This window comes from Stegodyphus dumicola, chromosome 4, assembly GCF_044657685.1.
Source record: "Stegodyphus dumicola isolate Sdum_Otavi_A_Nest chromosome 4, ASM4465768v1".
NCBI classification, from domain to species: Eukaryota; Metazoa; Arthropoda; class Arachnida; order Araneae; family Eresidae; genus Stegodyphus; species Stegodyphus dumicola.
In genome coordinates, this window is record NC_140771.1 from 252,379,758 (window position 1) to 252,406,230 (window position 26,473).

At 32.3% G+C, this 26,473-nt stretch overlaps 1 protein-coding gene across 3 annotated transcripts in view; it reads left to right on the forward strand.

Annotated features, from left to right (window-relative positions):
* Positions 1-288: 288 nt before the first annotated feature.
* The window catches only part of LOC118197652 (uncharacterized), a 388,162-nt gene continuing 361,977 nt past the window's right edge, over positions 289-26,473 (forward strand). For all 3 annotated transcript variants that reach the window (XM_085816220.1, XM_085816221.1, XM_085816222.1), the window contains exon 1: positions 289-1,523. In XM_085816220.1, coding sequence (XP_085672346.1) covers positions 1,433-1,523 — 91 coding nt within the window. In that variant the 5' untranslated portion in view covers positions 289-1,432. The remainder of the gene's footprint in view (positions 1,524-26,473) is intronic.

Consider the following 26,473-nt stretch of genomic DNA (forward strand, 5'->3'; position numbering starts at 1 on the left):
CAAAAAATTGATATTGTCTAAGTTTCGCAACATTTCGCTACCAGTTGCATTAAAAGATGACATGTTATTGTCGAGTGCGATTTTAATTCACTTAAGTAACCGGGAGTTTAAAAAAAAACAAATTAAAAATGCATTTCCTCTATTCATTATTCCTTGAAACTGAAACCTTGTCTCTCACGTGATGTTCGATTTGTTGTTTCCTGTTGTCCCGGGAGACGAAAATCGCGATAAAAAGAAATCCATAAAAATAATTGTTTCTTACAATCGAACTATATTTACTGTCCAGAGATGCAAACGATAGCTTATCACTGATCCATCCGCCGTTTGCCATTTGATTTTGATGAAGAGTAATGTTTGAAAGCTAGCCGAAGAATCGCGCATAAGACACTTAAATTAACGATGTCATCGTTTTACAGACTTGTTTCTCAATTTAAGCAGGCAACAAACTGTTACCAAGGTGTATATATTGATTGGAATTCATGTTGATGATTTTGAGTTGCACTGTCAACAGTTTAGGCATGATAATACGTGCTCAATTCGACAGATTAACATCGTTTAAGTTGACGCTTCTTTCCGGAATAAAATTAATTATGATGTGTGTAGAACTAAATAAAGACCGAAACAGAGATTTTTTAACGGTTTATTAATTTTAAGGAGTATGCAATTTGCATCATTTTTTTTGCTACAGGAAATAATTAGAAGACCATTTATGAGCTGCGAGAAAATATAATTTATATTTTGTACATTAATAAGGACACGTTATATTTTGCTATGAATCTTCTAGATGGTTAACATTTTATAGATTAATATAACTGTCACTTTATTATGTTCTTACTGCGTGAATTTGAAAAAAAAAAGTTTGCATTCTTCTGTGTGATATTGGTATACTTTTATCACCCCCAAATTAGCGAAAACATTTATAGAAGTATTTGAAGTGATATCATTGTGAAAAACAAAGCAGTAATAAAAAGTAAGTAGTATGTAAAGACTGTTTATTGAGAAATATTTTTATTGGCATGTAAACAAACGAAACTGTTGGAAGATTATTTTTATATAGATGCTAAGGTAAGATAATATTTGGTAACATTAACCAAAGAAAAATCTTTACAATAAATGCAACAAATGACTTCACTTAAGTGAAGTTCTGCGCATAAAATCCCCATGAAATACATATTCGAAAAGTACCAATCAAAGTGAAATGTAATTAGGAAACAGAAAGTATTAAGAAACATATCACCTTCTTTTTCTCAGAGGAAACCCGATCGCAACATAATTTGGACGTTTCCAAACATTTCGTTTTAAAAGCACTTAAATACTCTGGAGAGATTCCATGCTCCAAAAACGATTGTGATGAAAAAGAGGAATTATGTTCCATTCGGAAGCAAAAGTTTCGAAATCACAGCTTTTGACAAAAGTGCACTGAAATTTTCTAATGAAGATTTGCTGCAAACCTGTTTTATGGTTACGCAACTGTAAGCAGTCCAGCTGGCTCAAATTTTCTCTGGTTGTGCTCGCTTGGATATGTAAGTATACTTTAATTTATAAATTTAACGAACTTTTTTATTTCATTAAAGATATCAAATGAACAGATTTTGTTGCCAGGAAATTGAAATTATAAGAGTTTTGATACGTATATATATTTTAATCACTAAAAAATGCTTCTAATGGCTTCAAGCTAAGATGGTTGGAAATAATTAATTGGGTGAATTCAGAAGCTCAATATATATTTACTAATAAAAATATTGATTATATTATCTCCTAAGACTAATTTTAGTAGAATTATCTTAAAAGAGTGAATCCATAGTTAGTAAGTTCAATTCCGAAAATTGTTTTAAAGTAACTTAAATGCAAATTGTTAAAAATGTTTAACGGGAACTTGAATTAAATCATGAATAACAAAATTTCAATTGTAAAAAGAAATAAATTAAAAGCAAGTAATTAAATTAGATAAATATATATATATAAATGCTAACTATTCTTTGAAAAATCTTGTTTTGCTATATGTCAGATTTATTTTATTGTTGTTAGTATAATTAGTTTAGGGCAAAGCGGAATGATTCACTTAAATACTTTAGATCTGTCTTCTCGTATTGTTCTATGTGGTAGAGTTTACTTTATTTAGAGAAGGGGGGATAATGGTACCTTATGACAGCGCCGACAATAGAATAAATGCATTCTTTAAAATTCACTCTAGTATTTGTTTACCATAGCGACACTCTTATGTAACGGAAACTAAGTTAACTGTTATATAATCCAATAATTATATAACAGTTAACTTATATATTTCGTTCATATTATAACTCATAATGCACAAAATTTATATCATTTAAAGAATAGAATTATCTAATCGTTACCATATGTTCTATTCAAATACTATAATAAAGCTAGAATGATGTATAAAAGAAATTAAGCAACAAAACAAAAAAGGAACAGTTTTTCACAGACGATTGAGTATTTCTCATTGAATTAATTCAGTTCTCACTTCGCGAGAAGGCAAAAATACATAAAAACTCAAAATATCTATATTAAAAATTACGAAGTAAATCTTAAACGCTTATTTCCTCGAAAAAATTTCAGAAAAAGTTAAGCATGATTTAATTGGCAATAATAAATGAAGGCGTTATCATTGTCGTTGCGAAGCTAAGTTTCTCTAGATTGGCAACAAATCCACTAGTCTCCTGTTTCAAATGTAAACATCAATGGCCGCCATTAAAAACAGGCTTAGCGGCAATTAAACAACTTTAAAATTGCTGATAATTCTAAAAATATTGCACACAGATTTACTAAAGGCATAAAATCCTTAACCGGAAGATAAAAAAGACATAATTCAATCATTTTTAAAGCAAAAAATGTACAATTTACAAACATATAAGAGTAAAGAAACTGAGATCACTGAGCCGGGTAACAGAGTGGATATATATATATATAAATATATTTATATACGTTTGGTACGGCCGATTGCAACCAAAATACGAGGTGCACATCTAAATGTTATAGCAGTCCTATATACAAAATTTCAACGTTCTGAGGCTACTGGTTTTCGAGTTACGCGAGATAAGTACGTACGTACGCACGTACGTACATACGTTCGTACAGACGCAGCGAAAATTCTCTTCAGAATTAATTTTAAAGCAGTTTTATAATTTTTTTGAAGGAAAAGAGTCTTTTATTCTGTCCTTACGTACAGATATCACGCTAAAACATCGTTAAATTGTATTCGATAGGGGTCAAAACGGATATTTTCGTTGAAATATGCTGCCTGAAACTTTTCGCGATTACAATACTTCCTTTTTACTTCGTACAAGGAAGTAAAATGAGAAGGAGCTATTCACTTTTACTCAAACAGAAGACATATGACAAATATTTTGGGCCTTTTGCATATGTTTGTATTCTAATTACAGGCTGTTATGGCATTTTGGGAACGCCAAATTGCATTTCTGTAAGCTTGCTGATATACAGACGAGCTATATAATCATTTAAAAATATAATAGGTAATATTATTATTGAAAACATTTATTGCAAAGAAACAACTTCAGTTTTTGATAAATGGTTCTTCGATTTTACCGCTTAAATTATACCAAAGTGCTAAGTTTTGTACAAATCGCAAGAGTAGTTTTTAAAAAATTAGCTGTCAAAATTTCAGTTTTCTCATGTTAATTGAATTTGGTATATATTTATTAATATTTCTTTTGTAATTAGACTTATTTGATTCTTCCTTTTATATTACAAAATTTAGGTTCATTCCAAAAAAAAAAAAAAAAAAAAAAAAAATCGCCCTTTTTTATGATTTATTTTTTAAATTTGTATTTTTAAATAAGTTTTATTAATTTTTCCAAAAACAATTTTTAATTATAACCTATAGAATTATACCATCATCCTAAAGTAGATGTATTTCTAAGCATACCTGCAAACAACTAGACGTTTTTATTCAAAATTTCCTAAAATATACGTGAATTTACATATTAGAGCTTTTTGAAATTTGGTATATTTGTTATAAGCGATAATAACACCAAATCTGGTTTACGCATTTTGTTAAAATCATTTGAAAGTAATGAACAATGACTTTTTTCTGCTCGGGTACAATGAAAGAAAGAAAGGAAACGAGGTTGCTGTAAATTAAGAAGTTAGCGAAGTGAACTATTCTTGGCGAAAACTGAAAAAATGCACCAAGATAAATTTTTAAATTTTTCCATAAATTTGTCAACAAAAATTTACAAAGTTTAATATCTAGGTATCATCTGAGTGGTAAAATCGAAATATGGAAAAATTTGGTATGCTATTTTAGAAAAAGTTCGCTTTTGTGTTAAAATACCTATGTCAGAGTAATGCTATATATATAAATCTAATATATATCCTAAGTCGCGCTTTCAAGACATTTAAAATGCAAGTTAAAATTCCGACAAGCAGTCCAGTAAGAACGGGAGATATAGAACTGCGCCTTTTTATTCTGTGCAAGGTGTGCATGTGATTGTAAGAATCGATTTATTTTATTGTTTTTTACAGTTTCAAAACTAAGACCGCACAGTTCTGTTGTTTTCGCTTTAGCACCAGCATCGAAATGTGACTATTCATTTAATTTTCATTTAAAGTATGCTGCATATTTTTAAGATTTCCCGCTAATAAGCTCTAATTCAGGTTTTTACAATCCTACAGGAATGATCAGCGTACAGTCACATATTAATCAGCTCCAATCAAGAAGGTTCTTGATCCATAAAATAAAAATTTGAAAAAAAAAAAAAGTTTTAAACTGCTTGTTTGGATCAGCTGGAACTTCATTTGAATTCTCATAATCGAATATTCTTTTCTTTAGATAAATTTTAATAATTTTGAGTACGAGTTTCAATTACAAAAGTTAAAATATTAAAAAAAAATATATATATATATAGCAATATAAATGTAAGTAAAATTAAAATATTTCTAGATAAAAAAATGAAGAATCCATTTGAAAAATTAATAAAAAAAGTTTCTCACAAAGGAAATAACAAACGTAAATTGAAAGCTAAGTTTAGCTTGTTATTGATAACGTAGGTAAAATACGAGTGCAAGAAATAATCCCGTCTTCTAAAGGAAAAAAAAAATAGTTTTAGCATTTTTTTGTGAACATTCATATAGCAGGCTAAATGTTTCTTGCCAGACATTCAGACAATGGTTTTGCAAACACAGGCTTCGTAACTTTACCCTACAGTTTGGTATTTTAATGTTTTATCGCTGTTATATATTTACTCGGAATATTTTATATTGGGTGGCGCCCATCGTAAATGGGCTAACTAAGCCGGCTATGTCTGAAGTCTTGCTTTAATTAATAATATAAAAGCGTCTTGAAGGACAGAAATTAATAACTAATGAATGGGAAAAAGAGATAAAATAATTTGAGAGGTTTCAAGAAGATAAATTTTCTACTTCGTATGCGACGGAAATTATCATTACTCCAAAAACTTTCATCCAAAATATCTTCGATGAGCTAAAAAACAAATAAAAAAATAAGTAAGGAAAACAATTAAAATTTGAAAGGGTTCAATTTTTAAAGGTCGCTTAAAGGGGTCTGTTAAGGTGTTTTATATTCTCGTTGAGCTCTCAATATACCAGTCTGCTGTTATGCTCACTCGTGCTAACCCAGCCCTTTTTGTCTTTTTAGCTTTATTTAAGAATTATTTTCTTCGCACTTATCTCATATACAATTCAATGGCAACACTGCAAACATTTTAATTGTAGCATAGCAGCACACGTTTAGAATTTGCGATGCAGTGTTAAGTGTTGGCATACATTTCTCTGTTTTTTTTTAAAATCTTTTCTCAGTTCATTGCAGCAATGTTCATTTTTCTTACTTAGATGGTTTTACAAACCTTTCTTTTTGCCTTTTTATTACCAAAGTTTTCTGTGTTTACTTTAATTATTAAATATCACGTTTTTGACACTTACGCCACATAAAATTCGATTTTTTTTTTCTTTTTCCTTTGAGAACATACAGACTCCCCGTGCACCACATATGTACAACACGGGGCTTACAGAAGTAAGTTAACTAGAACATTAAAGGTTACATGTATAAATAAACATTAAAAATTACGTGCATAAATAAAGCGAACAAAAGCAGAGAACAGCAGTCTGGACTTCACGAAAACAGATAAGTTCACTGGCCAAGTCACTCCGAACATTTTCAAATCGTTCTGTAAGCATAATCTAGGGCCATCGAATGTAGGGCACGAGAAAATCAAATGTTCCACATCCTGAGGAACTCTTTTTGAACATTCACATAAATTGTTTGATCGTAGATTAAAACGAAACGGATAACTTGCAAATTTACCGTGACCAGATAAAAACGGAGACACTTTAAAATTTAACGAGAGGAAAGACTCGGAATTCAGTCTATGGTAAATAGAAGGAAGGAACTTTTTGGTGACTTCAGCATTACAAGATGAAATGTATTCCTCATTCCACATAGCTAAAAGCTTTTTATAATGAAAGGACTTCCAATAACTCTTTGAAATATTCGATTTGACGGCAAAATCACAAAATATTTAAAAACACCATAATTTAGAACTTCCGATAGACAATCTAGCGGGCTGGATATACAAATGTTTTATTGAGCACAGTTTTGCCGGTGCTCGTTTTTACACCGTTACGAGTTTGTTAATCAAAAATTTATAAAATAATTTATAAGTTTTACAAATATGAAATATAAAGCTCTAAATTAAAATTTTGGGCTTTCGGGTGCACATGATCGGGTGCACATTCTACGTTATTCAAAATTTGATGGCCCTGAGTACCGTCGATTTTCACAGTGTGCGAAACATACGTTCATACATGCATATTCTTCATTATTTAATTTCCTTAAAAATAATACATGGCTATAATATTTGGTGGCAACAATTTGAAAAGTGATTCACCGTTTACAGTGGATGACGCAAAGTCCCGTTTCGATACCAATGGCGTATTCAGGATAACGCCCTTTTGGGCTTAAAAACGTCAAATATATAAATTTGAAGAAGCACTGTATAATCAATATTCTAAAATATGCTCTAAATAAAATATGTGTAATACTAATACAATGATATATAAATAAATAAGTAGTAGATAGTAAGTATATATAAATAAATACTTAGTGATAAATTCTAACTAAAAACTAACCATAAAAAACAAGTAATATAATTTTTTTTTTAAATTCCTACTTGTGTCAACAAAGAATAAATAAGTAGGAATTGAGACACAATAACATGCCGAATAAATACTAATTCAGAAGTCAAACAACAAAAATCAGGCTTATATTTACGAAATTTTCACAGGACTAGTTTCGATGGTTTTACCGAACCACATTCCTCAGCTGCAAAACCGGAAAAAAAAAAAAGTAGGAATTGACCTTAATATGTGAGAAAACTGTATCAACATCAAGTGTCATCCACTACAAGTTAAAAAAAATATATTTGAACTTATAAAAAGTATTTTATTAACGACTGAAAATTTGAACAAGATTATAGGGAGAGTGTGAGATAATAGTAGGAATTCAATAACTAATAATAAAACTTGAAAAATTAACATAAAATTTGTTGAGTTACCAAAGTAACAATTCTACTCCGAGAAAATGTGAAATAAAACATGTGTTCAGAAAATATTTATAATTATCAGTTAGACGTATCAAAAATTGAATATCTTTTAAATTATATCAATTAGAAATACTATTAACAGCAAAATAAAGACATACATTATAAAGAAATGCCTTTATCTCTTTTGAACTTTTCAGTTTGTCAAACACTTAAAAATTGATTAGATGTGAATGATAAATTAAAATCTAATAAATGTCGCTTTCTCAAATCGCGTAATGAGATTTTATTTGCAAAGCTGCTTCGAAGACAAACTTAAACTCTTACATTCCGTACTCTGGCAACATTCATCAAGTTAAATTAATAATAAATGCATGATATCATAACGTAAATAGGAAGATTCCATTAAAATATTTCTAACGCAACCGCACAAACAGAATTATGTCAGATTTGAAAAGACAAATTATACATACTGAAACGGAACGAAAATATGGATTCATTCGGCGCACATGCTAATAAAAATCTGATGTATACACCACATCACTTCCTTGTATTGGAATATTAAATTATACGCATTTTTTCTTGCATTTCATTTAAACTTATTGGATTGAATTAAATTTACTTCGCCGACAGCGCATAAACCACAATAGAATAAATGCATTCTTTAAAATTTACTCTAGTATTTGTTTACCATAGCGACACTCTGGCGCTAGACTCACTTAACAGTATTAATAATTATATAACAGTTAACTTATATAATAATTATGTAACGGAAACTAAGTTAACTGTTATATAATCCAATAATTATATAACAGTTAACTTATATATTTCGTTCATATTATAACTCATAATGCACAAAATTTATATCATTTAAAGAATAGAATTATCTAATCGTTACCATATGTTCTATTCAAATACTATAATAAAGCTAGAATGATGTATAAAAGAAATTAAGCAACAAAACAAAAAAGGAACAGTTTTTCACAGACGATTGAGTATTTCTCAGTTAATTAATTCAGTTCTCACTTCGCGAGAAAACAAAAATACATAAAAACTCAAAATATCTATATTAAAAATTACGATGTAAATCTCAAACACTTATTTCCTCGAAAAAATTCCAGAAAGAATTAAGCATGATTTAATTGGCAATAATAAATGAATACGTTATCTTTGTTGTTGCGAAGCTAAGTTTCTCTAGATTGGCAACAAATCCACTAGTCACCTGTTTCAAATGTAAACATCAATGGCCGTTATTAAAAAAAGGCTTAGCGGCAATTAAACAACTTTAAAATTGCTGATAATTATAAAAATATTGCACACAGATTTACTAAAGGCATAAAATCCTTAATCGGAAGATAAAAACAACATAATTCAATCATTTTTAAAGCAAAAAATGTACAATTTACAAACATATAGGAGTAAAGAAACTGAGATCACTGAGCCGGGAAACAGAGTGGATATATATATATAAATATATTTATATACGTTTGGTTCGGCCGATTGCAACCAAAATATGAGGTGCACATCTACATGTTATAGCAGTCCTACATACAAAATTCCAACGTTCTGAGGCTACTCGTTTTTGAGTTATGCGACATACGTACGTACATACATTCGTACAGACGCCACAAAAAATTCTCTTCAGAATTCATTTTAAAGCAGTTTTATAATTTTTTTGAAGGAAAAGAGTATTTTATTCTGTCCTTACGTACAGATATCACGCAAAAACATCGTTAAATTGCATTCGATAGCCGTAAAAATAGATATTTTCGTTGAAATATGCTGGCTGAAACTATTCGCGATTACAATACTTCCTTTTTACTTCGTACAAGGAAGTAAAAAATGAACGAAAGGATTATTATTATAATTAACTAATGATTTGGTTATATTTCATGATGCTCAATTTCTTTCATTTGATGCTTTTTTCAAAAAAGATCTATCCAATTTGTTAACTCAATTTTCCGTGAAAATAATTAATAGATGGTAAACAGCAAAACTGAAGAAGATTTAATTCTTACTAAGTTCCCATATTAGTGGAAAAGTATGCACTACTTATACCTGAACTAACTCCTGCATCTCCATTAAGTATGTTTTCCGCAGTGATTCATCACTTCTCCGCCTCAGTGGACAATGAAATTTCGTAATTATTTTTTTTTATTTTTCTACGGAGATTCTGTGATTCCTTTAGTTATATATATATTCTGACGTGATCGTTTGGTAACTATGCGCAATCAACACATATCGACTTGTTTCTGAATTTTATAACGTATAGAATTAAATTAAAGGCTACACATAGTGCATACTTACATTTCAGAATGCCTAGCTTTCAAAATATACTAGCGCTCGAAACACACTAGCGTAAAGTATTATTTTTACATCCTTGTACGAAATAAAGGAAATATTTGAATGCCTAAAATTTTCGGAAATAATATTTCAACGAAAATATCCGTTTTGACCGCTATCGAATGTGTTCTTTTCCCCCAGACGAATTATAAAATTAATTTAAAATGACTTCGGAAGAGATATTTTTTCCATGGTCCCCCGTCTGTACGTACGTATGTATTTATCTCGCATTACTCAAAAACGAGTAGCCCCGGAATGTTGAAATTTTGTACATACGACTGCTATAATATGTAGCTGTGCACCTCCCTTTATGGTTGCAATCGGCTGCATCAAAAGTATTCTTATATGTTGGTAAACTATGCATTTTTTGCTTTAAAATCACTCAATCATGTTGCTGTTATATTCCGGTTAACGTTTTTTTGCCTTAAGTTAATCTGCATGAAATAGTTGTAGAATTATCAGCAATTTAAAAGTTGCTTTAGTGCTGCTAAGCCTAATATTTTTACCATAGCAGCCATATTTATTTGCATTTGAAAACTTAGCTGAATAGTGAATTTAGTTTCTGCACTTTCAGTGTCTTTTTGCCTAATGGGATCGAAAGTAAAGTTTCAGTTTGTGCAGCGAAAAATCTTCTTCCTTGCCCGAAGGCTGCATTGCTTGTTTTTGTGCAGAAACTCTAATTTTAAGTGTAAAAACTATTCTTTTTTAGAATTGTTTTTAATATATTTGGTGTTTTATATTTTTCTATATTTTAAAATTTTTAATGAAGATACTTTGCTGTTTTATGCATTTTTACCTTGTTGTGAAGTGAGAACTGAATTAATTGAATAATAAATCTATCTCTAATGAAACTGGAGGACATGAGTTCAAATGAAATGCTGCAAAAAATGCGTATAATTTAATATTCCGTACAAGGAAGTCATGTGGTATATACATCATATTTTTAAATTGCAGGAAACAGAATTTCTCAGATTTATTATGTGGCGTTGCGTGGCCCCAACTTGCCCGCAACAGTAGTAGTGACTACTATGAACTGGAAATTACACAAACTCTTAAGAAGGGTTTAACTCCCTTTTTATTCCACTTTAGAAGTTACAGATGTGTTCACTTGACGCTCACAAACTACGCTGACACGGCGGTTAAATAAAAATCGAAAAGTACAACTAAAATAAATAACAGGATGAATAAATAACAAGGTCACTACCTACGAGGCTCTATAAACGTGACTAACTTAACCGCGTTCTAAGATACAGCTGAGATTTCATCAAGTTTTCTGAATAAGAAGAGCAAAGATTCAACTAACTGCCGAAGTAGGCACACAGGCCGAAACGCGCGGTTCTTAAATTTCTACCTAGCAACCTTCACGCTCGTGAATCAAGAAAGCACACCTACAAACTCGTTTCACTTCTATTTAACTTAAATTTACTTCTGCTAAAAATTTGAATACTCTGCGCGTTTTACTAAAATTTACATACTCTGGCATTGGCAATTCCAGGGGAAAGTAAAGGCTTGACAGGAAAGATAGCTTAAAATAAATGTTAGTTAAAATAAATATAAACCCTACAATTAAAATTGAATGAAATTTGTTTGTACGACAAAAAACACTTTAACATGCGATTCATAACCAAGAATTAGTTGCAAATGAATACAAAATTCAAATATAAAATCGTTAATTATTAAGTAGTTAATATTGATAATAGTTAATTATTAAGGGATATAAGTGAAAAACCCAATCGGGTAAAATCCTAATAACCTAAAAGATGATTAAATTACTTGAAGTTAATAAAGCATAACAGAAATCTAGCATGGGCATCACAGAAACTTTTCGCTTTTAAGGGCTCAATCAAAGATTCATTTATTTAGAAGGTATTTCTCCCCTTTTCCTAGTGTCCCTTCGTGGTGTAGTGGTTCTGCACGCTGGACCGGTATTCCAGAGGTCCATGGTTCGATTCCCGGCGAAGGCGTTACTAATTTTTCAATTCTCCTGGTTCCAAAAATATACCTAATGGGTCTACAGTGGCGGCCGAACTGAAAGGGTTTTGGATGAGGATTTTCTACACCCAGGATTTGGCGACTGAGTCCCTTAAAAATACCAGTCACCCTTTAGAAAGGGGAGTATATAAGGTATTTCTCCCACTTACCTAGCGTGCCTTCGTGATGTAGTGGTTCTGCACGCTGGACCGGTATTCCAGAGGTCCGTGGTTCGATTCCCGGCGAAGGCGTTACTAATTTTTCAATTCTCCTGGTTCCAAAAATATACCTAATGGGTCTACAGTGGCGCCCGAACTGAAAGGGTTTTGGATGAAGATTCTCTACACCCAGGATTTGGCCACTGAGTCACTTAAAAATACCAGTCACCCTTTAGAAAGGGGAGTATATAAGGTATTTCTCTCACTTATCTAGCGTGCCTTCGTGGTGTAGTGATTCTGCACGCTGGGTTGGTATTTCAGAGGTCCGTGGCTCGATTCCCGGCGAAGGCGTTGCTAATTTTTCAATTCTCCTGCTTCCAAAAATATACCTAATGGCTCTACACACTGAAGCACTTTTGTATTCTTTAAGGGTATTTCGAAGGGATTGATATCTAGCCGTACATTTTCCTAATGTTTTCCGAAGATTTTCAGTGAGAATCTAAATTTGGAAATCTGGCAAGCCTCCTTTTACTCTGCATATTTTTGTTTTCGAGAAGCTCATTCACGAATGTACGAATATAATGTTAGGGAAACTACAGCATAACTGGAATTATCCGAATCAGTCGGGACCGGACCCCATTCGGATAATAAAAAATTCTGATAACTGGATTTCTTCCGAAGAAAGGGTTTACGTACAATTTAATTAGCTACTGAATGTACTGTGTGTTGAAAATGGAAGAAAAAACTATTTTTTTTTAAAGAAAAAGGGGTTTTAATTAATTAAAATGAAATGGCAACACTTTTATATGCATGTTACATAGCGTACTGTACAGTACTTACAAGTGCTGAAAGTCATTACTTGCTGAAATTTTCGGTCAAAGTAAGTTGATTCAAGTATCTAGCACCCGCTTGACAATGTTGCCAATCTAGAAAGACTAAGCTTCGCAACAACAACGATAATTCCTTCTTTTATTACTACGAATTAAATCATGCTTAATCCATTCTGGAATTTATTCAGGAAAATAAGTGTTTAAGATTTACTTTGTAATTTTTAATATAGATATTTTGAGTTTTTATGTATTTTTGCCTTCTCGCGAAGTGAGAACTGAATTAATTGAATGAGAAATACTCAATCGTCTGTGAAAAACTGTTTCTTTTTTTTTTTTTTTTTTGTTTGCTTAATTTCTTTTATACATCGTTCTAGCTTTATTATAGTATTTGAATACAACATGTGGCAACGGTTAGATAATTCTATTCTTTAAATGATATAAATTTTGTGCATTTTGAGTTATAATATGAACGAAGTATGATACTGTTAAGCGAATCTAGCGCCAGAGTGTCGCTATGGTAAACAAATACTAGAGTGAATTTTAAAGAATGCATTTATTCTATTGTGGTTTATGCGCTGTCGGCGAAGTAGATTTAATTTAATCCAATATGTTTGAATGAAATGCAAGAAAAAATGCGTATAATTTAATATTCCGTACAAGGAAGGTCATGTGGTGTACACATCAGATTTTTTTTTAAATGCTTAATATTACCTTTTGTTATCGTTGCTAAGCCCATTTTTGGTAATCAATTTTAAATATTTCTGGCTTTGATACTGATATAGCCATTAGCATTATCAAGATATTTTAACCATTTCAAGAAAAACATCTTAACTTTCCTGAAATACCACTGGGGTTGACGCTCCATCTACTTCAGTGCAGTTTCCAGACCAGCAAACGATCCGCTAGCTGATGGTCCCGTGTCTACTTCAACTTCGACATTAAGGGGACTCATACACCTTAAAACCCATAAGATGTTCGAATAGGTGACTGTTGCAAGAATTGCGATAACTTATTTATTTTAAAAGAAATTACTACCAACGTTTTACAGCTGACTACATAATATAGCTGCTTTCTGAAATAGTCATCAGAAAGTTTGTGTTGCCACAAATATTTTTATAATTTAATCCGCTTTGTGACAACATTTTTCGTCATGTTTCCAACTTGCGCGCACAGTTAAACACATTCTGTTTCATAATTTCATTCCATATTTAATATATAGCTTTTATAACATTTGGAAACTACTGTGAACCTAAAATTCTAAAAATTTCGTGTTCAATTTTTATTTTATTTTGAGTTGAGTTTATAAAATGTATTTTATTAACAAAATCTGTAATGTTTTCGTCCATAAAATTTTTCAATATTAAAATATTTATCAGATTGTTTGGTTCAGTTCGAAAATAGTGCCCATATAAAGAATTCCACCTAATTTCAAGTATGTACCATTAGCTATTTTTAAAATATCATGCGCGCAAGGTGGAAACATGGCGAAATATTTTGTCAGAAAGAGGATTGAATTACAAAAATATTTGTGGCAACACAAACTTTCTGGTTACTATTTCAGAAAGCAGCTATATTATGTAGTCAGCTGTAAAAAGTTGGAAGTAATTGCTTTTAAAATAAATAAAATATCCCAATTCTTGCAACACTCACATATTAGAAGATCATGAGGGGTTTAAGGTGTATGAGTCCCCTTAAGGTCATCTTCTTTCTCGACATTTTCTTCTCTCATACTTTCAATAAGCTCGTCATCATTTAGAATTTGAAACCCAGGGTCTGACGAATCGCATACCATCCATTTTGTTATTTCCTTAACACTAACTTCTGAACATACAGGAATTTTCAAAAGAATATTTATTAATTCCTCAAGTGACACGTCATACTCATCTTCTCCTGTCTCTTCCTTTTCCTTACCTTGAGCATCTTTTTCCTTTTTCTCCTTTTACTTATTTTCTTCAGTTGATTCTGAAAGCGATTTGGATAATCAGCGTTTCAGAGAGTCGGAGTTCGGATAATTGGAGTTGTACTATACCATTAAATTCCTCCCCCGTTAAGAACACGTGCTTTATTTGAATTCATAAAGTGTTTAACTCATGTAAACCCCTAAGAGTAAAGGTAAAAAAAAAAGACATTTAGAAAAGAAAAACGAAACAATATAAAAAACCATTTAAAGAAAAAAAAATTTAGGAACCCTTTTATATTATATATAAAATAACAAAAAAATGTGAGTTTATAATATTTTAGTTTATATTTTTGAGTTTATAATATAGAGTTTTCTAATATTACACTTGAAATATAAAAGCAAAGCGTTTTCATTAAATTTTTTAATTCAGAAGAAAAAAAAATTAATGTTTATCTCATGTGCTTTGATTTATTTTCCCCCGAGTAAAATTAAAAAACATGGCTGAGAAGAGTTTTTATTTATTTATTTTTTTTTTGAATTCCAAGATTTAATGATAAAACTACTTAATTTGAAATTAAAAAATAGTTTTCTTATTTAAGTTCTTAAGATAGTTCGAATTACTTAATTAAAGTTGTGATTTGTATAATTTCCCCTGTGTGCAATTAGGTCTTAATAACATTTTGGATTAAATTAACTAATGTCGGTGAAATTTACTAAAGTTCTCTTCCGCTTTACAAAATAAGAGCTTCGTATTGAAATGTTTCGTAAGCAAAGCAAAGAAAAACGAAGTATTGTAATCATGAAAAATTCCGGGTACCATATTTCAACGAAAATATCCATTATCCAATGCAATGTTAAGTGTTGGCTACGTTTTTCTATATTTTTCAGTCTGAGTTCATACATCAATGTTCAGTGATCTAAATTAGATGGTCTGCGAAACTTTTTTTGTGCTTTTATTATTATCGTTTGGTGCGTTAATTTCATTTTTTTCAATATCATATTCCTCGCACTTGTGTCACATAAAATTCAATTCAACAGCAGAAACACAAAATATTTAAAAACAGCGTATCTTTAGAATTTTCTACAGTCTGTCTCGCGATAAAAATTTATATTCAGTACACTGGTGCCATTGCTTGTTTAGAAATCGTTTGAATTTGCTAAATTCGGAATTCAAGGTTCGGGCTTCCAGGGGCACTTGTTAGGTGGAGGACAACGTTATTCAGAATTTAATGGCTCTAGGTACTAAAGCGAGGAACATACATACATACATACATACATACATACAGTAAGACCCCGCTTAACGCGGGGGGTACGTTCCATCAAAGTAGAGCGTAATGCGAAACAGCGCTAAACGAGGCTATCTTTACATGTAAATATTGGGGTTAGGGGAAGATGGCTAGGAAATTGGTTAGGCAAAAATAAAAACAAAATATAAATTACAAAACGAATATTCTTTAAAAAAAAAAAACAAATAAAATTCTAAGTCAGTCATATTTAGTTAGCCTTCCGCGTTTTCAGTGTTCTGCCTTTTTGTGACAAAAGCATCTAATGTTGTTTGCCTTTTTCTTTTGCGTTGTTCTCTTAAAAGTTCTTCATAAACGGATAGAGCATCTCTAACACCACGCCTTATTTTTGAGCTCCTGTCAAAATTCGGATCATTTTCAATGAATTGATCCATTATTTCAGTTACGGTAGACAAACTCCTTTTTACAAACGCCATTGAAAGTTCTTTTTGCTCTTCTTCTGAATCACTGCTGTCAACATTTTTGTTTTCTTCTTGTTCAGTTAATTCCTTGAGCTCATCATTAGAAAGACTAGCCGCTGCTTCTTGAATTATTTCTTCGACATCTTCCGCATTTACCCCTTCAAAATATGTCTGTACAATACCGCACCAAACAAGAAATACAAGTACACTCTTTCGGATATGTATTTGAAACCTATCGCTGCATAATATTTCGTGGAATCCCCGTATGCGGCGAGCGATTTCGTGGAATCCCCGGGTTGAAAAAAAAGAGCGCTAAACCGAAACAGCGCTAAACGAAACAGCGTTAAGCGGGGTCTTACTGTACATACATACATACATACATACATGCGGATTCTTCATTATTTAACTTCTTTAAAGATAATACGGAGCAATAGTCTTTGGTGGCAATAATTATTTTATTAAAGAAACATAATAAGTTCTTCATGTACCACATAGTATCACATGGGGCTTACAGAAGTAAGTATGAAACACAATACAAAATAAACAGAAGAAAAAACTGAATTAAAATTAAGGATGATTACAAAATTTCACAATGAATTGATAAAAAGTGTTAAAAGCACTTCTCTCGGAAATAAATTGGTAAAATTCTAGAGGTCAGTTAATATTAAAATTTTTTAGTTCCAGTTTCAAGACTTTACTTTCGTTATAATATTTAGGACATAGAAGAAGCATATGTTCAACATTTTCCTCTCCACCGAGGCTACAATCGCAAACAGACTCGGAGCTCAAATAACTTTTGAAATTTCCATGGCCAGTAAGAAATTGGGTTAATTTATAGTTTGTGAAGAAGTGATGAGACTGCAATCTCATCTTGATAGAAGGGAAAAATCTCTTAGTTAAGCTCCCTTTATTTGAATTAATGAATTCGCGTGTCCACGACTCTGCAATATTTTCATACATGACCTTGTTATAAAAGGAATTAGGGATATTGACAAAAGTGTCAATTTCCCGCTTAATCGCAGCCTTAGCAAGGAAATCGAAAGTGATTCGCCGTTTATCGTGGATGACGCAAAATCCCATTTCGATCCCATTCGGGCTAACGCCATTTTGGAGTAAGAAGTTGAGTTTTCGAATCTCGAAGGTTTTCAGATTCCTAGAGCATTTGAATGTCTCTCATACTTCGAAAACGATGCACTGCACGTTACGGCCTTTAATTTCAAAATGTTTACCAGAATCTTAAACGGAATAAATAACAATCACAACGCTTTGCATCTAACTTTAAAAATATTTTCTCGGAAATGACGCGAGAGGTTTATAAGCTAAACCTAAACACATACCTAAATATCGTTGCACATGTCTTTCCGTTGGAAAACGTGCTAGTGACTGCATTATGCAGCCTCCGCTAAGTATTTTCTGGAAAATATTTGCTAAGCTACATCTCCGAATTTGTTATTTAGGTAACAGTTACTCACAGCTTAAAGGTAACTCTTGGCATAAATCACAACTACATTGCTAGCAAAAATGACTTGCTCTGTAGGAATAAAAATCAATGTTTTGGCGAAATAACTTTCATGTCGTTTTTTAAACTGAAAAATGAATTTTTCTATGGACTATTTTTTTTGTCAATGAGAATATAATATCGGTTAATTGAGAAACAAAACTACTACAAAGAATAAATAAAAAAAATCAAATATTACTATGAAGTGACAATGCAAATAAAATCAAATTCTTGAAACATTATTTAATGTATGTAATAACAGCTCGCTTTTAATATTACCTATTAGTTACTACGAAAATTTAAGCTATAATTTCTTATAGCATTTACTTATCTTAGTTAGAATTTTAGCAAACATGTTTTAACTGGAGAAAGTCTTAGAAACGAATTCTATTAAAAGTTTAAAGAAAACTATTATGCTTCCGCAAAAAATCTTAATATAATAATCGTCTGAGCAAATTAATTTGAATATTTACCAGAATAATAAAATCTATTCAAATAAATACATAATCAGAAATTATGTATTCCTGAAATTTGTACATCGCATTTTCCACGTGCTGACTAGTACAGAATTTTTTTTATCAATCAAAACTTAAGCTATTCTGTAAGTCCTATATCTTCTGTCAAAAAAGCGTTGCTTAGGGGTTTTGGCATAAAGTTCGAAGTTTCCAACTTTATGCCTATGCCGACTTGATATAAGGGTCGACCAATCAGAGCGAACGCGCGAAACCTAAACGGGAAAACAGAGAAAGAAAGCTGAAGACACATCCACGCATGCGCAAATTAGCTTCTCTAATTGGATACGGCGTATACTCTGTCTCACAGGTGTGAACGGAACTCCTGCATTTTATGACTAAGCCACTAAACGTCTGAACGCAGTTTAATATGTATACGAGTCCGTTTTTCCTAGAAAGTTCTCTAAGAAGCCCTTCGCCTCTTATGTAGATTGCCCTCGTATGCTTTGCCATAATTAAATAAACGAAACCAACCGGCCTTCGTGGAAGACTTTCCGAGTGGAAACTGGCTCCTACTCACTTTACGCATAGGAAAAACCACGAAAATCAGCTATGCAATTATAACCCGTTAACGTGGATTTGAACCCAAGTCAGGTCGAACTATCAGTATTCAGCTGCTGTGACCAATCGGTCAGTCGGTCAGTGGTAAAGAGATTTTATGAAAATTTGTATAGCTACTCATTGTCATACGGCTAAATCGAGCTTTAATAATAATTACTCAGTAACAGCTGAATATATATACATATATTTATTTTTCAGAACTTTCAGCTAGTTTTCCAGCTTATCGTAATTTAAATATTATATGATTAATTAATATTTAATATATTAATATTTATGATTATTTATCGTAATTTATTATTTATGATTTATCGTAATTGAAAACGTCAATATTTTTTTGAAGAGAAATGGAACATATTAGGAGATTATAAATGCATGATGTGCTGCATCTGTCCTTTTTTTTTTTTTTTTTTTTTTTTTTTTTACGATTCACGGCTGCTATATTCAGTGTGACTTCTACAACGAATAAATAATTCTTTTAATAAATCCTATAGTAGGAAAATTGTAACATAATCCGCTGTGAATCATGTGCAAGGGGCATCAGAGACTCAAATACAAAAAGACATAAAAACATATTATATATTTTTCATCACATATACATTCTTTTGTTAAGAATTGTTTCGAAATATATCTTTTCAAGCAGATATTATTCCGAGGCAAGATAAAGTATTGTAAGAGAAAGCTGCGTCGAAAAAGAAATAATATGTATTGATACAGTCCGCTACAAGAATTTACTTTTAACTTATGATGTTTTACTTGATTACAGACTGGCAATTAGTATAATAACCCCAAAAGACGTAATTAAGGGACTTATCGCTATGTCTGAAGTAACTACAAAGTTACTTCAGACATAGCGATAAGTTTATATATAAGTTACATAGCGATAAGGTTTAAATAACTTTTATTTAAGCAACTTTAATAACATTTTTAATTTAACCATTTCCGGCATGCTACCTTTTAAATTCGGAGTTTTGATAATAAAAAAGGTAGGCAGTCTAATTAGGCCTAGAGGAGTACACAAGTAAAATTTTGCGAATTTTTATCACTTATCGTTTAATTCTGTGGGTGTGCCCAAAGTGGGCACACAGATTGAATAGAGCTCCGAAAAGAGCGCTGAAACGAGCATTGTTGTCAATGAACTGACCGCTGAGATGCGGAGAAACAAAGAATACAGACTCTCAGTTGTCCTAGATGATCGGTGAGCCCGGTTTGGGCACACCTAGGGTTCGCCGTTTGATTTTAGGCAAGATTTCTTCAAGGAAAATTTTAAAACTAATATAGAATAAGGAGATTAGCTTACAGCCAAAAAATAACAAAGAAATTTATTTTCAAATAATTCCTTTTAAAGGAAAAATCTAAAAAAAATCTGGAAGATTTCTTTGAAAAATGATGGTCTTAAAAACTAAATATGGCTAAAATATATGGACTGGTTTGTGTTGAGAGTACATCTACTATAAATAAAGAAGGTTCAGAGTAACTATAGTAACCTATAAATCCTTTTTCATTCAATTTTTGTTTGCGTACAGAAGGAAATTTTTAGGTGTGTCCAAACCGCAAGACTGTGCCAAAAAGGGTGCTACAATAGAAGCCACAGCTCACGCTGATGTAACCGAACAGAACAGTCAAGTTTAAATTAAACGTGGAATAGCAGTCAAGGACTACACAATTAAGCAATACTATAAGCAAGGCCGATTAATTACAACTATCAAAACTGGCAATTGCATGCTACACGTAGCATGCAATTGCTTTGGATAAATATCAGATGCTTGAAAAAAATGGATTGCTTGGCAAATCTAGTGAACGCATGATGCAAAATGCAAAAAAAATTAATATGAGATAAACAAAGGTTGTCCCAATAACGTTCTGGTGGGAATAATAATTATCAATAGAATACCGCAATATGAACAGACTTGAGTAGATGTTGAGATAAAAAATTATGTCATCTGTACCCTCAGTTTTCCGCGCCTTTCTCATTACGCCGGGCACAGCTTTTAAGTTTGCCTCAACATTCGAAATAAAGCAAAGATTCGAAATAATTTATTGTTGGTGCCGTACCGTTTGGTGCTAGCTAATAACCAAGAACCCAAAGTGTTAAAAACATCGGAAATGAATTAAAAATAAAACTGTAAATATATATGATGAAGCATACTTATTAGCCCATAAGGACGTTATCTCGAATGGGCTATTAGTTTCGGTATGTGTGGTGTGTATTGAGAATACGGCAAAGCCCACTAGGGCTATCTGCATAAGGGGAGGAATGCCTTTCGTGGAGGACTTTCTAAGGGAAACTGGCTCGTATACACGTTACACATGAGGAAAACCACGAAAACGTTATTAGTTTCGGAATGAGATTTGTTTCATATTTCGCTCGCTGCGATTGTTGTACGTTTCATGTGTGATATGCTGAATGTTTCTCACACTCTGAAAAAAAAATGGCGGTACCTAGGCCTATAAAATTTGGAATAACGTAATCCTCCACCCGAACATGTGCACCTGAAAGCCGGAATTTTGAACTTCGTATTTTATATTTCCTAAAATTTTAATGAATTTTTAACAAACTCAACGATTTGAAAGCGAGAATTGTACGGATTAAAACATTGTTATATCCAGCGCGCGAGACGGTGTATCGAAAATTCCAAAGATATGCTGCTTTTACATATTTTGTCATTTTGCTGTTCAACTGAATTTTACGTGGCGTAAGTGAAAAGAACAAGACACTTAACCAATTTAACACATAAAATGTTTATAATAGAAAGATAAAAAAATATTTTGGAAACCATTTTACTATGAGAACTGTACATTAATATGATAATCTAAGGAAAAACAAAAAATTAAAAAATGTATTTCAAAACTTAACACTTCATCGGGAATTCGAAACACATGCTGCTTTTAAAATTTTTGCAATTTTGCTGTTGAAGTGCATATGGCGTAAGTATGAAAAAAATGTTGCTTCATAATAAAGCTTAAAAAGACGGAAAGCAGGAGTGAATGTGACAGCAGACTGGTAGACTGCGAGTTTAGCGAGAGCATAGAATAAACTTACCAAATCCTTCTGAGTGACCGTTAAAATCTGACACCTTTCAGGTTTTTTTTTTTAATCTCAGTTCACACTAATTTATTTAATTAGATGAAACGCCGGATTTAGATGCAGAAATAAGAAATTCAGTGAGGAAAACTGATAAATCTCTTAATGATAAGGGGGTGAAGTGAAACATTTATAACTAATAGAATATCGTGCATAAAAATATATGAGACTGCAGTTACGTTTCGTCAGTACATCCTTCTTTATTTTCAAAAATCGAAGTTTTCTAAAATATTCCTAAAAATTTAACGCATCAGGTTGAGCTGCTAATTTTAGCCCAACATATGAAGCATTAATTTTATTCAAACACTGCTGAATTATTTACGATCTCCTCCAGATGTTTGGCTTTCGTTATTTCTCATATTCTTTATAATTAGACACGGGATAAATATCTACAGTATGAGACAAAATTAAGAGACTTTTATATTTATAAAGAATTATAAGAAACAGTGAACACAAGGAAATAAAGTTAAATAAAACAATAGTAGTTTACGTTTAGCGTCCGTAAAATTGTCTTGTTGATATCAGTTGTTACATTTTTCACAGTAAATCTCGAAAGTGTTTAAGGAATTCTCGTAACTAACGTATGATTCATTGAAATTTTAATTACACACTCAACCACTTAAAAGCAATGTGTTGCCACTCGGCATTTATGTTTTATATTTAATACGAAAACTGAACGCTTTAATAGAAATATCTTGCCACACGGCATTTGTCATTCAAATTTAACGAACAAACTCAGCCACACAAAAGAAATATGTTGCCATTGTACGAAATAAAACATTTTTTTCTTCCACGTGCCAATGTGTTATCGTTCCACAAAGCGTAAGATGATTGATTTTTACTTCCTTGTACGAAGTAAAAAGGAAGTATAGTAATCGCGAAAAGTTTCAGGCAGCATATTTAAACGAAAATATCCATTTTGACCCCTATCGAATACAATTTAACGATGTTTTAGCGTGATATCTGTACGTAAGGACAGAATAAAATACTCTTTTATTTCAAAAAAATTATAAAACTGCTTTAAATTCTGAAGAGAATATTTCGTGTCGTCTGTACGAATGTATGTACGTACGTACGTGTACGTACGTACGTACGTATCTCGCATAACTCAAAAACGACTAGTCTCAGAACGTTGAAATTTTGTATATAGGACTGCTATAACATGTAGATGTGCACCTCGTATTTTGGTTGCAATCGGCCGCACCAAACGTATATAAATATATTTATATATATATCCACTCTGTTACCCGACTCAGTGATCTTAGTTTCTTTACTCTTATATGTTTGTAAATTGTACATTTTTTGCTTTAAAAATGATTGTATTATGTCGTTTTTAATCTTCCGGTTAAGGTTTTTATGCCTTTAGTAAATCTGTATGCAATATTTTTAGAATTATCAACAATTTTAAAGTTGTCTAAGTGCCGTTAAGCCTTTTTTTAATATCGGCCACTGATGTTTACATTTGAAACAGGAGACTAGTGAATTTGTTGCCAATCTAGAGAAACTTAGCTTCGCAACAACAAAGATAACGCATTCATTTATTATTGCCAATTAAATCATGCTTAATTCTTTCTGGAATTTTTTCGAGGAAATAAGTGTTAAAGATTTACTTCATAATTTTTAATATAGATATTTTGAGTTTTTATGCATTTTTGCCTTCTCGCGAAGTGAGAACTGAATTAATTAAATGAGAAATACTCAATCGTCTGTGAAAAACTGTTCCTTTTTTGTTTTGTTGCTTAATTTCTTTTATACATCATTCTAGCTTTATTATAGTATTTGAATAGAACATGTGGCAACGATTAGATAATTCTATTCTATAAGTGATATAAATTTTGTGCATTATGAGTTAGAATATGAAAGAAATATATAAGTTAGCTGTTATATGATTATTGCATTATATAACAGTTAACTTAGTTTCCGTTATATAATTATTATATAAGTTAACTGTTATATAATTATTAATACTGTTAAGTGAATCTAGGATTTGAATCTAGCGCCGAAGTGTCGCTATCGTAAACAAATACTAGAGTGAATTTTAAAGAATGCATTTATTCTATTGTGGTTAATGCGCTGTCGGCGAAGTAGATTTAATTCAATCCAATAAGTTTAAATGAAATGCAAGAAAAAATGCGTATAATTTAATATTCCAATACAAGATTAATATTTCTGTTACTGATTAACAAACTAAGCCACTTAAAGACAATTGACTCCAGTTCTTCATCTCTATTACTATTATTATTAATTACTAACTATACTACTGGAATTACAGTAGTTGGATTCATAAAAATGATAATATACATTTTCTTTTTTATAGTACCTATTTTAGATGAAAGCGGCTAGTTAAAATAAATAACACCTCATAGCAAAGTTGTAAATAGCACATGCGGAACAGCAAAGGTGAGCAATGCTCCATAATATGCGAGAAATATCTTAGATCACCAATATCACTCACATGGAAAACTCTAAAGCAGTAATCATTGATATAATCGGGCAGTGTTGAAGTGTTTCTCGCTTTCTGAATTGAAATAAATGCCGGCTTCAACGCAGCCGTATTTAAAACGTTTGCTCAGCATTTTTACAATCTTACAGAAATATCGCGAAAATATACTCTTTCCAGAATTTCCAGAAAATTATTATACTGGCGAAAAACCGTAAAACATTGCCATCTATGGGCAAAAGTGATGACCAAGGCTCATCAATAGAGTTTTTGTCTACATTTCCATTTCTTGTTGAGCTATGTTCTCAATTTAAATTTTGATCGATGCAGAGACTGATAAAGAGGTTCTTTAACAATATGAATATCGTGCCATTTACTTTGACTCTGCAAAACTACTGCAGCCCAAAGGACCTGCACACTGCAGTGGATACCAGCATGTTGATATTTACGGAAATCAGAAAGCTGATGGCCTCTTGCCAAAGACTCCCGAAATACACTCATGTCCATAAATTAAGGATAATTCAGAGTCACGCGGAAATCTAACTCTAAAATAAATATATCACCTGTAAAATCACTACATACATCTTCAAGAATCATATGCAAATTTCAGAAAGTAACCAGATGACACCGATGGTACGTCACAATGACGAGAGTGTAAGAGAGTGATATATAAGGAATACAGGCAAAGAAGTAAAATTGTTCGCAGGCGCTTTATAAGCATTTCAGTGCAATAACCGAATAGTTATGACACAAAGCATGTATTTGGATGATTTTTTACGGGGTAGAATTATCGGCAATATGGAATGTGGGCGTACCCAACTGGAAGTATCAGACAAACTTGGAATTGCCCAGAGTGTCATCTCCAGGCTTTGACAACGATTCCAAGATGATGGTAATGTGAGTAGACGTTACAGCACAGGTCGCCCCAGAGTTACAATGCCGAATGAGGACCGGTATTTGGCAGTTACTGCCAAAAGAAACAGGCGGAGCACAGCCTCAGGCCTGTCTCGTCAGCTCTCTTCAGCCACTGGTACGACAATTTCAAGGCAGACAGTGTACAGACGCTTAGGGCAGATCGGTCTAAGCAGTCATCTGGCAGCTCGTAGACCTGTCAGATGCGTTCCACTTACTCACTGTCGCCTGCGGTTAGCCTGGAGTAGAGAGCATGCATTATGGACACCGCAACAGTGGGCTTGTGTGATGTTTTCCGACGAGTCCAGGTTTAGCTTGCAGTCTGATTCTCGCCGGACTTTCATATATGGAGAGCTCCAGGTATCCGTTACCACCAAGAAAACATCATTGAACGACACCGTTATGGTGGTGCAGGAGTGCTCGATTGGGGTGGAAATATTCTGGGTTCCAGAACTGACCTGCATGTTCAAATTTAAACCATGACAAGCCAAATCTATCAGGACGTCATTCTGGAACAATTTGTGTTTATGGATGACAACACCCGTCCTCACAGTGAAAACATCGTAAGCGAATGCCTTCAATCGGAGGATATCACCCGTATCGACTGGCCAGCATTCTCACCGGACTTGAATCCAGTAGAGCACGTGTGGGACATGCTGGGCCGACGAGTTGCAGCCCGTCAACCTCCTCCTACATGTCTACCGGAACTTCGGAGAGCATTGCTTTTTGAGTGGTGTAATATCCCCCAAAATCAGATCGATAATTTGATACTCAGCATGCCTAGGCGTTGTACGGACTGTATTGCATCGTTTGGGAGACATACAATGTATTAACAATCATACCAACCATGTAATATTGGTTTTTTGTAAATAGGTGTTTTTTGTAATTTGGTCCAGGGAGAAAAAATCGCTAATTTTTTTTAATAATATCAAACATATAGCATCTTTTTTTTGCTCTTTCTTTTGTTTAATAAATAAGCTTTACAAATAAGTCAAATTTGGTTTGCTTCTAACCCTTCCTTTGCCT